This window comes from Galleria mellonella, unplaced genomic scaffold, assembly GCF_026898425.1.
Source record: "Galleria mellonella isolate WM207_F2 unplaced genomic scaffold, CSIRO_AGI_GalMel_v1 utg184, whole genome shotgun sequence".
Lineage (NCBI taxonomy): Eukaryota > Metazoa > Arthropoda > Insecta > Lepidoptera > Pyralidae > Galleria > Galleria mellonella.
In genome coordinates, this window is record NW_026442025.1 from 4153499 (window position 1) to 4167136 (window position 13638).

The 13638-nt window shown below is 34.6% G+C and overlaps 1 protein-coding gene across 3 annotated transcripts in view; it reads right to left on the reverse strand.

Annotated features, from left to right (window-relative positions):
• Positions 1-3793: 3793 nt before the first annotated feature.
• LOC113512182 (protein kibra) overlaps positions 3794-13638 on the reverse strand; it is a 96179-nt gene continuing 86334 nt past the window's right edge. For 2 of the 3 annotated variants that reach the window (XM_052893995.1, XM_052893994.1), the window contains 8 exons: positions 12602-12755; positions 12191-12282; positions 11606-11748; positions 9522-9632; positions 8689-8808; positions 7924-8094; positions 7367-7567; positions 3794-6837 (listed from right to left, as the gene is read on the reverse strand). In XM_052893995.1, the coding sequence (XP_052749955.1) occupies positions 6459-6837; positions 7367-7567; positions 7924-8094; positions 8689-8808; positions 9522-9632; positions 11606-11748; positions 12191-12282; positions 12602-12755 (1371 nt within the window). In that variant the 3' untranslated portion in view covers positions 3794-6458. Of the gene's footprint in view, positions 6838-7366; positions 7568-7923; positions 8095-8688; positions 8809-9521; positions 9633-10582; positions 10705-11605; positions 11749-12190; positions 12283-12601; positions 12756-13638 lie in introns of those variants that run through there. The other variant, XR_008252734.1, reaches the window with a different exon arrangement.

The window sequence follows — 13638 nt, forward strand, 5'->3', positions numbered from 1 at the left end:
ATAATGCGCTTCGGTAACAAAACCAGATTTACTTTTATTTACGTCACTGACGTAGTAATTTTACTCTAGAAAATTCTAAATTAGCCTCACCTCGTCGCTGAAGTGTACAATACAAAAGTTGTTTAGTCGTCGCTCACAGTTTGGGCTATATTTAACATATCCTGTGCTTCGGAACCGTGCGTGTTACTTGACCGCTGTTAATGCTTGTACGCTAAATAATAGTGCCGATTTTGATAGTGAGTTTTGATATTGAGAGTTTGCAAAATATATTTATTTCTAATGAATTAACATCGTTTACTCAACTGGAATGTACCATACCTAGCTTTTTTATGTACAATAATGAAATTGTTTCGTACCGACTTACAATTTCATTTGTCTTCAATTTACTATTAGCCCTGGTTTTTTGGGTTTAAGGCATCCTGTCCTGGATATACTGGTGCCTGGTTGTTTTTAGAATTTAATAGGAATGTTTTAATATTTAACCCTTCTTTGCATAATGGTGGAAATTTCCATCATAACATTGAATACACAAAAATTATGTGAAAGTACAATTTCACTTTACGTTGACCTTTTTAATGTCCATTGCAGAAAAAAAAATCCATAGCAGTCAAGTTTATTTTTTTAACCATTTTTCCTTTAATTTTGAACATGAATTATATCATCTCGATTTATTTCACCAATAAAAAAAAATCATGCAAAGAAGGGTCAACAATTAGTTCTCTTCTGAATTACAATAATTGTTGAATGATAAGCATACTGGTCGTTAATAATGAAGTTGTTCGTATAATAAATATACTAAAGTATCTACAAGTAGAGAAAAAAGAAGGCATTTAACTTAAAAAAAAAAAATGTTTATGTCATGATATGTACACATATTACAAAGGTAAATGGATGTTCGATTATATACCCTATGAGTATCCAAAACATAACACATAAGCCGTAATGCAATTCGTTTTTTAACCGACTTCAAAAAGAAGGTTCTCAATTTTAAATCGATTCTATAATTTAGTTTTCAAATCAAAATAACTAATTGCGACAACTGAAGTCGGTTTTTTTTTCAAACACAATCTTAACTATTAATTATTCCAGTCAACAGTCTGACCTGGGGCCGTATTTCCAATGCCGACAAATTAATGAAACATAAAAAAATTGTTGTGTGCTACAAATCATTATTTATTAATATTAAAGTAGAAAACAATTGAATATTTGTCCTTGACTAAAAAAAGCTGCACTATAATTAAGCGAGTGTTTTTTAAGCAGTTATTTTGAAGTGTAATCTAAGCGATTGTGAGTGTAGATTGTACCTACGATTGGCCCTTCGCGTGCCAGAATGAAAACCTCCGCAGTACAACCTATGCATTAAGGGCTACTGTTTATTACGCTCGATTTACACGTAGTTGTATGCCAAGTTGAATATTTCAAGTGAATTCTTTCTGGACAAACTTGACTGCAGTACTGTTTAACAATGTTTCGACGAATGTAATTTTAAATTAAGGGATTTTATAATTTACACGAGCAAAGCTCCTTATCGTGCAAATTTATCGTCACAATAAAAACAGATTTTCCTATCGTTTATTTCAATAAATAAATAGTTATTAAATTCGTATTAATTATGAAGCTAAGCTGTACGACGATAATGTAAAATATACATCATCATCATCGCGTCAGTCATCAACTGCCCACTGCTGAATATAGGTCTCCCACTTAGGGGGGTTTGTCAATAGTTACCATACTTGGCAGACGGTTTTTTTTATGGGTGTAAATGGAATGGTAACCCCGCCTGCGTTAACGGGATACGCTGGCGGAGCACCAGTGAAGGGTGATTGATGAGAATGAAAACAGGCCAGTTGGCCCATCATGATGAATTCATCAGGAATTAACCATGATAGTTTCCAGGGGGAACCGCGAAGAGGTCGACCTGGTTGGGTATATTGGTAGCAATGGGATTCTCAGACTCCATTACTAACAATACCTTTCCCCCCTGGCAGACGGGTTGGCAACAGCTGTTAGCTTTTAGTGATGTTTTAAGATGGACTCTGCTGTCCATCCCTGAAACATTAAATTCCCTCAGTCGCCTCTTATGACACCTACGAGAAAGGATGGAGTGGCCTATTTTATGCCAGGACTACGCAGTTAATATAAATATGGTAGCTCATTATTTTCAAAAACTTATCAAAATTCTTTTTAATTAATATAAATAGTTTTAGACTACCAGAGGGAGACTTTGTACAAAAGTCGATTGCTTTGGTACCTCTGTCCCATTCGTGTTTCTACCGTGAAGCAGTTGTGTTTGCATGGCTGTGTTTCGGTTTGAAGGGTGAGATATGGCGTGAATTTACTGGGTACAGAGGAATAACACCTGAGTCCTCAGGAATGGCAACGCATGGGGGTATCATGAGCGAAACAGTATACTCTGTTATGTCCATGGTACTGCTCATGTTTATAGGCGACGGTTACCACTTTCCATCAGGTGGGCCGTCAGATTGTTTACCATTCTAAGTTATATAAAAAAAATACTACTTAACTGTTTTTGTATCTACGTGTATGTATGTCGAATCTCCAAGATTTCTAATCCGATTTTCGTGATCCTTTTTTAGCCGAAATTCTTTTCAAGATGATTCATTATATTGATTGAGTCGGTTTTTTGTTAAATTGATATAACTATTTCTAATATTATGTCATGTTTCATTTCCTATTCTCAAACGTCAATATCGTAGTGATTGTATTAGAATCACTGCGTAACCAAGTTCTCTTCAGCTTAAATTTGCATAATGCCATTTTTAGGGTTCCGTGGAACTTATTAATAGCTACGAAATGGTAAATTACGGTCTATTAATTTTAATATTCAATAATTAAATAACATCGTAAACCTACCCAGTATTACCTACTTACTACCATAATTGGGTTAATTGTTTTATGCGGAATGTCATTAAATTTATTCACCCTTGTAATTTTAAATTTAGTTACAAAGTTGTTTTTCACTTATGCATGATTATGTACTGAACCGTATGTATTTTTTTACGCAACTTAAAATGGCAAATATACTGACGCCCCACCTGATGGAAAGTGGTAACCGTCGCCTTTAGGCATAAACAGTACCACATACAAAAAAGTATACTGTGTCGCCCATTATACATTTAGCTGCGTTGCCATTTCCGAGGACAGAAGTATTATGCCTCTGTACCCTGCAATTTTACTGCCATACCCCACCCTCCAAACCAAAACACAGCCATGCAAACACAACTGCTTCACGGCGAAAGAAAGACGAGTAGGACAGACGTACCCAAGCAAACTACTTTTGTACAGTCTCCCTCCAATACATGTATTTAGAGTATACGTAATAAATTGAATAGAAATAAAGGTAAGTAATATTTGATTTGCGTGGGCAGAAGAAAAATAATTTTTTTGTATTAGGCTGCACGTTCTTTTTTTTTAGTTGGTGTAATAATGTGTTAGCAAAAAACGTATGGCACTTCTAGATTGTATGCTAGATTGTGACAAAGTGCAAGCAGTATTTAAATATTATGTACCATCCATCATAAATAAGGACGTTTTCATTTTCTGCGAAAGACATTTTTGTCCTTTTATTATTCCACTTCATTACTGTTGCTTTTTTTATGCTTAAAATTGCAACTTAGGCAAACAAGCTGACGGCTTACCTAACGTAAAGTGATAGTCGTCGCCTGTAGACATGAACAGTAAGTACCAATGTTAGTACATTTTCTCAATTAATGTATCTGTAAGATTCTATTATAAAATTCCAAATAGGGTTGACCAAAATCAAACTAGAAAATATTAATTTATGATTTTTATTTTCATTTTTTATCGACCTGCTATCGACAGTATTGGCATCTTTACAAAATATAGTCCTTTTTTGTATGGAAAAATTAAAACAAGACTTATATTAATTTGGCAAATACAAATTCACCTCGATAACAATTACAAAATTATTTATAAATGTTTATATAAAATATACATTTTTTACAAAAATGTATTCACTTAATTACATAACTAAGCCGACTATGGGACTATCGATTTGTTATAAAAATACTTAACATTCACTAGTATTGCTAATAATTATTATTAATAATAATAATAGACACAGTTTCAGAAATACAGATATGCAAATTCTTTTACACAAGTATTATTTTCAGATTATTTACAAAATTTTATAGCTAAAATAATATTAAAAAATATTATACAAAATGTACAAATACTAATAATAATATAAAACTAAATTATATTAATGTAGAGCAATGAAAACATACTAACTTCAACACAATCTCACTTTGTAATAACAATTTCAATTTATTACTTGGAAGCTATAGAAGTATGAACTGCACTGAGTAATAAATAAATGATAAAAAAATACTTTTTATATTCAGATAAATTTCACTGTCGCTATTAAATATTCTTCTATTAAAAAAAAAAATCTAAATTTAGTACAATTTAAGACTTATAAATTAATCAGAATTTACAGTAATTAAAAGACAAAATATTAAAATTTTGTAAATGTTCAATCAGTGAAATTAATATGAATTAATCAAACTTGACATTTTTAATGGTTGATAATTCCCACTATATGTTGATATCGCTACTATAATCGCATAGCACACTTAAACTAAAGTCACGATTCACATGGGGTTGTGCAAAATTAATAATAATAATCTATAGCAACGAACGGGACACGCTACGTTCGAACTACGATCTTGTGGTAAGCAAAATAGACGTCACTGGTATGTAGGAATTATGTTTAGGTATGATTATTAAGATCAATTGGCTAAACGATACAGATAGTATATTTTCAAAGCAACTAAACATTATGAATCGAAACACCGACAAAATCAGATCTCATATCTATATGGTAGTAAGTCATTCCACACACCACTCGACTTAAATTGTTTAGTATTTTCTGACGACATGTTACAGTGTACATTAGTTGTTCAATGTGCGATATTCATCGTACACGACTCCGTTTGGTCGCGGGCAGTTTGGTAGTGTGTGAAGTGCCTTACTGAACGTGATAACTACTTGTATCAATATTGCACGCTATAAACGTTTTTATGTGCCCACGTTTTGCGACTTTTGATTCGGTCGACCTTGAAAATTAATAATGATTTTTTTAATCATCTTTTATATATTGGCATTCAATGCTATAAGAGCCCATATAATGTATGAGATAAGAGACTAATTACAGGTTTGTTCGTGTTTTAGGAAGACATAACCTGCTATAAATACACTGGTCACGTGACTTGGCACAGGGTTTTATTTTGAAATTTCCTTCTTTTGTACGCTCCTTAAGATTTACTATTACTAAATATTTTACTAAACTGGACGTATGTTGCTGAAGGCAATATGTGGTTATTTGATTAAGATTATTTTAATTCCGCTATCAATAGTATGTGTATGACTGGCAACACTCGAAGATTGACCACTACCATTGCTAACAGAAATTCTGCGAAAAATTCGCAGTTTATATCCCGAACGGTAGAACAACCAATAATGAAATGTATTTTATCCGCCAGAGTAAAAACCAATTAATCATTAACTTCTGAAAAAGTATAGAAATAGAAAAACAAACAATATCAAAAAGATTTCCTTTAATGAAAATATCGCTATTAATTCTCAAGGTTTCCTTAAGAAATGTATTAAGGGCAGGTACTACTCCACAATGCACGACTCACCGACTATCGACTCGCGTAACAAAGCCTTTATATACAAAGCGTCTATTTTTGGCCTGTCAAGTCCTCGGTGGATACTATAATATATCTCATTAATTTATTTATACACAGCAGGGCAACCGTTTCGGTGGGCCGCCTATTACGTATTTCTGTACAATGAAACAGCCACCCTCGCCGTCAAATTACATTAATTGTTTGGTATATATTTTGTGACTCTTCATACAACTATTTTGTACCTATTACCTTTCCATTTCATGCCGCAATATGGCACATTCGCAGGCTTCTGTACATTTACATATCGAGGCACCGATTAAATTTAAGGCACTTTTTTGTACAATACGATATAAAAATGATCCAACTTGTATATTTAATATATATAATAGAACTCTCAGTGTTTATGGCACTCTATTTGCACATTCCGTACGTCTCTACGAGTCCTGATACATTAATAATACGATACATATAAAATAATTTTCGCTTCAGTCTTCATACCAGAAATCTCAATAGGCAATAATAATCACAGTAAATATTTGCAAAATTCACTTTAATGGTGCCATGTGTACAAGGCCATTTTGAGCCTAAGAGCGTTCATACCGAAACTTACCGATGCGTGTCTTAGCTTGTCTTTGAACATTTTTGAATAATCAATCGGAAATATTGAAAATAGTTAATTTTTTTATAACTGACAAAAAATTCCGACGTTGCTACACTTCGGCGACCATCGGTATGAACGCTCTTATCATCCACTCATTCATTATTGGTTGACGAATCATTCATTCAGACCTGAACACCCAAAACTCTATCAACAACAAATTCATACCTCACCTCTTCAGTCTTGGTTTCGTTCTCTTCTTGTGTTTTTGTACCGTCGATGTTATTACTGGTTATTGGCAGATTCTCGTAGCACGGTTCTGGGTTCAGGCAGAGGTTCTTGCATTCCACCACTTCTTTGGATTCTGACTCTGCAGCGTTTTGGGGTTGGGTCTCGCTGCAGCGCTGTTCGCGGCGTTCGTACGACGTCTTTGACGACCGACCGTCTGGTGTTCTCCTTTCTAAATCCTCTTCTTCCCAATCATCTTCGGATATCTCGTCAGCCTCTTCACCTGGAAGCACGGGGATGGTAGCCTTGCTGCGTGTGAAGAACGCCATCTTTTCTCTGTGAATAGAAGTAAATGTTATTACATAGTAACAAAAAATAATAGAACATAAAGATGTTTATTCGTTTATAATGCACAAGTCTTTGAAAAAGTAAATTAATTATTAATTAAATCCTCGTGATTTCTGTGTGATCCCGGTATAGAATAGATCACTCCTTCCATTCCCGTGGGTGTCGTAAGAGACAAGAGAGGGCGAGGGATGGGCAGCAGTGTCCCTCTTAAAACATCTCTAAAGCCTGACTGTGATTGCCAATCCGCCTACCAAGCGGGGCAACTACTGGCAAAACCCTCTCAGGTAAAGGTTTATGTTTATTAGTGGACAGTTAAAAGCTGATATGTAATGATGATGATGATTTAGTATAAGATTATTTTTATCTTAATATCATTGAATGCCTGAATGATTTTTTTTTATTATTTCTCACAATTAATGATACAATTACATGACAATACGTAGCCAAAAAAGCTACAAGATCACAGAACAGAATCACAGACAGACTTCACTAGAGTATGACATCAAAGTGGACTTACTTGAACGTGACAATATCAGGCTTTCTGCTTCCCTGCCGTGACCTCCTCAGCCTGATGATCTCGCGGTACGTCTTGTGCAGCAGCCGGGACGTGCGGTCGGAGCCAGCCTCGTTGGGACCCGTGATTAGTCGCCGGAAGGTGTCATCTTCGGCCACCCACGCCGCCACCGCCGGGTCGCCTGATGATCGAGCTTCTTCCAATCTGTTGAGAGATGAGATGTCCATTTAGTACATATAACTAGGTGTTTATTTATTTACATGAAACAAGGTGAGTATATATATGTTAACAATAGGTATAAATCCTCATATTTCGCCATAATTAAGCATGTAAAATTTAAAACTTATAAAGTGTTGCCATGTTCTTGGATTTCAATGTAACTTAAATTTCATTTACATTATTTTTCTTTTGAACGAATGAATGGCAAATCTAATAAACAATTTTCACATGTCTTTATCGAATATATAATTAACAAAATGTTATTTTTTTTTTAAATTACTTAATTCTTATTTTTTTTTAATAATAAATAATAATAATGCATTATTAGTATTTATACGTACTTTTTCTTAAGCTCGGTGAGGTGCTCGATGTCGTTGTTGAGGTCGGCGAGGCGTGAGTGCTGCGCGCGCAGGTCCAGTGCTAGGTCCAGAGAAGTACGAGGTGCGCGCGATCGACCACCCGCGGCCGCCGCGCCCAGCACGCCGCGACGCAACGCACAGCTGCGCCCGCGTCTGTTACATAAAAACATGTTTTACATGGAAGATGAATGTTGGATCCCAATTTATTAATGGAATTCTCGATGATAATTTCATAAAACAATTTTTTTTTATTTTCAGCAAGTGCAATTTCTGTTTAATTTCGGTGTGCATTTTTTTGGTTGGTTTATTTTTTTATACAACTTAGAATGGCAAACAAGCTGACGGCCCACCTGATGGAAAGTGGTAGCCTATAGACATGAGCAGTACCATGGACATAACAAAGTATACTGATTCACCCATGACACCCCTCATGTGTTGCCATTCCTGAGGACTCAGGTGTTATTCCTCTGTACCCTGTAAATTCACGCCATATCCCACCCTTCAAACTGAAACACATCCATGCAAACACAACTGCTTCACGGTAGAAACACGAATGGGACAGAGGTACCCAAGCAATCAACTTTAGTACAAAGTCTCCCTCTGGTCTGGTTTCGAATCTTTAAAACTGCTTATGTCTCTAGAAAGTATTTTTTAATCTGACATTTGTAACATTACATATCACGATTATAGATAGAGGACTGTAAAATAGAAATCAGAGCAGAGCAAATACTGAGTTATGTGACTTACCGCAAAGATCTGCGCTCGCAACGGTTCCTGTCGAAGGGTATGCCGGTAGTTATAGGCGGTTGCAACGTCACACGCCGTGCGTACTGCGCCATCGATGAGTCAGACTCAGAACGATTTAATCTGAAATAAAGGTCATAATATTACTAATGTAATACAATTTGAGCTAGACGAAGACTGTACATGAGAGGACTCTTAACAAGACCAAATAGATGCCAAAATAATATTTTTTTTTATCTATTTGTATGTTTGTTATAGATTCACGCAAATCGGATGTGGTTTTTACAGTAGTGTACCTGAAGTGTAACAACATACACAGAAATAATATACGTGAATTAATTAACGCGAATAAAAATTTAATAATAAAATTAAAATTGGAATTCGGTTAAAACTATTAATATTCTGCAGACTGCTTTTTTTTTGTACAACTTAGAATGGCAAACAAGCTGACGGCCCACCTGATGGAAAGTGGTAACCGTCGCCTATAGACATGAGCAGTACCATACACATGACAGAGTATACTGTTTCGCCCATGATACCCTCCATGCGTTGCCATTCTTGAGGAATCAGGTGTTATTCCTCTGTACCCTGTAAATTCACGCCATATCCCACCCTTCAAACCGAAACACAGCCATGCAAACACAACTGCTTCACGGTTGAAACACGAAAGGGACAGAGGTACCCAAGCAATCGACTTTTGTACAAAGTCTCCCTCTGCTTTAAATAGGCCTAACAATCGAATACCAAGCTGTAATACAGATTATTAGTAGTTCGAGGATAATACCTTAAATATATAGGTAGATCTCGATAGAAAACTTTGTACTACTGTTACTAACCTACAAATGTACTGCCCCTTGCCGATACTCTGTGGTTGTGGTGAAAACGTTTGAGATCTCTTTATGGTCGCTAGTGACTCTTCTGGGTTTGCGTTTACTTGCTGACTTTTCCTGTAAACGATACAAAATCAATAAGAAATAATATTCAAACATCCCACACACACGAGTATTTGGTTTTAGTATAACATTATATATAGGAAATTTCTACTGATCGTAAAAACTTTAATAAAAATCTCTCCTATATTCAAACAAGAAAAAAAAAAAAACAAAATATAATGTAAAATATCTCAAAATCATGGTTAGTATATGTGTTTTATGTTGAACTAGATACATTCACATTGTGCCACGTCCATGCTACTCATGCATTAAGTATTAAAGTAAATAAGTACATATTTCTATTATCTTTTGTGATCAGAGTGAACATGCATTCTGCTTTTAATAAATAATTAGTAGTACTAATAAAAAATATTATTCAATTTAGAATATGTTCATGTTTAATGGATTAAAAATATGATATTTCTGATCCCGCTGAGAATGGTGTTTAATTTCTAGATTACAACATTTATTTTAAAATTCTTCAAATCTTTTATTATTTTATCTTTCTTTTTATGTTAATATGATTTTTTTTTATTCTACTTTCACAAATAAAAAAATTTAAATAATAAATAATTAGATACCTAATTTTGCTACCAAAAATGGAACCATGTATTCTTATAAATATCTATTTAAATCTTAATTATTATAAGTTTTATATTATATTATCGCTGCAGTTAATTTTCCTTAATAGGATTCCCCGCACATATAATACAAAACTATTTCAAGTTTTAACTTCTCTAGAATAACATAAAAAAGACTTGGCTGTGCACTTCCGTACTTCCCTAATGTTGTGACATTATTTCGCAGAAGTATACAGATTATATAAATATATATTTTATACTAAAATATAATATATAATACTTTATATATGTATAAAATAGTTTGTCCAATATATAATAATCCATTAGTTTCAAGCGAATACATTCACGAAGCGACACACCAAGTGCGACACAATGTAAACGTACCTATATATAGATATAAAACTATGTACAAGTACGTATGTATGGACGGATATAACTATTTGGCTAACGGCGCTTCCTCTTGAGGCCTGCCGTCTGCCTCCACTCGTCTCAAGCATTTCATATATCTGGTGAAAGAAATTACCGCTCAATACCTAAAAACCCACCACCTAAGCCCATTCTTCCAACTTAATATACCAATACCAAACATATTCAAATATATTCCATGTTGTACAGAGTTAGAATATATTTTTCACTACTTTTTTACATAACAAGGATTTTTTTTAACGGATGATGACAGAACCGGGCACCAGTGAAGGATGATAGGTGAGGAGAGATAGGTGATTAGGAAATAAAGCTGAATAAACCAGTGTTAAAATTCCCCAAATCCAAACTCTACACCAAGCCGAAGGGCTTTTACTAATATTTAAAAACATGACAGGTTCAGATAACGTGACTACAAATTTGTTTACTTTGTCTATGGATTTAGTAACAATTTGCAGGGCAATTCAATTTGGTCTCTAAAATGACAGGTTTTAATCGCTCAGAACATGCCCCCTGACTAAAATAGTTATAGTAGGCTCATATGCCCCTCTGGAGTAAAACGTGTGACCAAAAGTGGTACATTACATGTTGTTATGATTATGATGACATTTATACGTTCCATTCACAAACACACACACACACATTATGTATACTGATACTTTTGCACACATTTACATAGATATATTAATAATGTATAACTTTAATGTTTCTTTCGAGGAAATAAAAATAAATAACATATTTAAAAAAAAAATATTAAACAATCGGGTGTATCTTGTCATTAATAAATCGTACACAGTATCTGCTAGAAACCTATATTCTAATACTACTATTAGGTACTATTTTGAAGAGTTTAAAAATGTACGTGTGAAGATGATTAACTCGAAAACCCATATAATAACCATCACCCAACTGAGGCCTATTTACAGCATATTATACAATGGAGATTCCACACCATATAAAATTATGCCACCATAAAAAATATACCTTCTATGCAGTTGTCTCGCTCCCTCTGGACAGAAGTTGCATTCTGTATTTGTAGCTTTCTCTGCTGTTGATGGTAGGTATTCCTCTTCCAAAACCTCGTCTTCTTCAGGGATGTAATCTTCCGACGAATCTTCTTCGACAATCTAAAAACAAACGAAGTACTTATAAAACTTGACTTGGCCATGGACACTACCGAACCAACAATACACCTATTATAAAGCTATATTTTTTTCATCGTGAGTCTCTGAAATTACTGAGCGGTTTGTATAAAATCTTATACTAAAAGGATTCCAATACCTATCCCTAAGTAGATTCATTAAGTATATACATTTCCCGCGGTAACAAGTGATGACGGTAATCAGAATACGAGTATAATCATTGCCTTATAGACATCAACTGTACCATAGACATTAGAGAATACACAATGACGCCGATAGTAATCCTCTATGGCATTATGTCTCCGTACGTTGTAATTTCACCGTCTTATCCTACTTTTCAAAAACAGCCATGCAAGCACGAGTGAGACAGATATAGCAAATCAAAAAAAATTTATACTATGCTTTTCCTACGATCATTCACACTTACTTGATTAAGTGGTTCCCTCGACTCCTCATCCTCTGAAGCTGAATTATCTCCACAGTCTACATTACACTCCGCACCAGTCATGCTCTCAGGGCCTGAAACACAAAAAGCATTTTTAAACAATTTTGAAGAGTGGGAGACGTTCCTTTAAAAAAAAAAAAACAATATTCCTGGTTTCACTCATAGCCTTAAAAATATAGTAATAAAATTATTTATCAGAACAGATTTATCAATCGTAAAACAATAAGCCTAAATATTGAATAATATAGAATATAATATATTACGCGGACCACAAATAATTGAGGTAAAGACAGGAAGATGATGATGATGAGAGGGCGCCACTATCACACGATTATTTGTAATAGTTTAGAGATAAAAACAAGTATAGAGTACATTAAAACAATACAAACTCACCTCTGTTTCTTGTGAGCGTGGAAGTTTGCGAAGATATGACCGTAGACTCGTCCGAACTCTCGTCCCTCCTCATAGAGCGGAAACTGAGAAGGTTGTACCACTTCTGCGAAACTGCATCCAGATCGAAGTCCGCCAAGCTGACTTGGGCACATCCCTGCAGACAAATTTGTTTGTTATGGACGAAAAGATATAGTACAATTCAATTTGAAATATAAAGACGTTTCAGTAAATTATCGCTCTCGCCTTGTTATTATTCACATGGCACTCGAGGCTTGCAGCCGAATACTCAAATTTGGCTAGTTGTCATCACATTCAATTGACTTCAAAAGATGTTCTTAATTCGAATCCTTTTTGAGTGTCCATCAAAAATGTATTTTTCAGTAATTTTTATAATAATATCCCTTTTCTCAATTTAATGAAATTATAAATGCCTAGTGATCCACTCGGACTACTGCTACCTATGTTTTTTTTAACTAAAATTCTCACTAATAATGGAGCTTTCTATGATTGATTTTTTTTTAATCGGTTAAATATATTTTGTGTCATCCATTACTAACAAAAAATCAAATCTCCTCTCTTTATACCAGAGGGAGACTTTGTACAAAAGTCGATTGCTTGGGTACCTCTGTCCCATTCGTGTTTCAACCGTGAAGCAGTTGTGTGTGCATGACTGTGTTTCGGTTTGAAGGGTGGGATATGGCGTGAATTTACTGAGTACAGAGGAGTAAGACCTGAGTCCTCAGGAATGCCATCGCATGGGAGGTATCATGGGCGAAACAGTATACTCTGTTATGTTCATGCTACTGCTCATGTCTATAGGCGACGGTTACCACTCGGTTAACACGGATTAACACGGACGGTTAACACGGTTCCATCAGGTGGGCCATCAGCTTGTTTGCCATTCTAAGTTATATAAAAAAAAAATTGTACAGACTAATATACCCAATACACTTCTACACAAATGCTAATTATTATCATTTGATCAATAAAGATTTAATTGACGGTAATGATTAAATATTAGAATACAACAAAAGAGA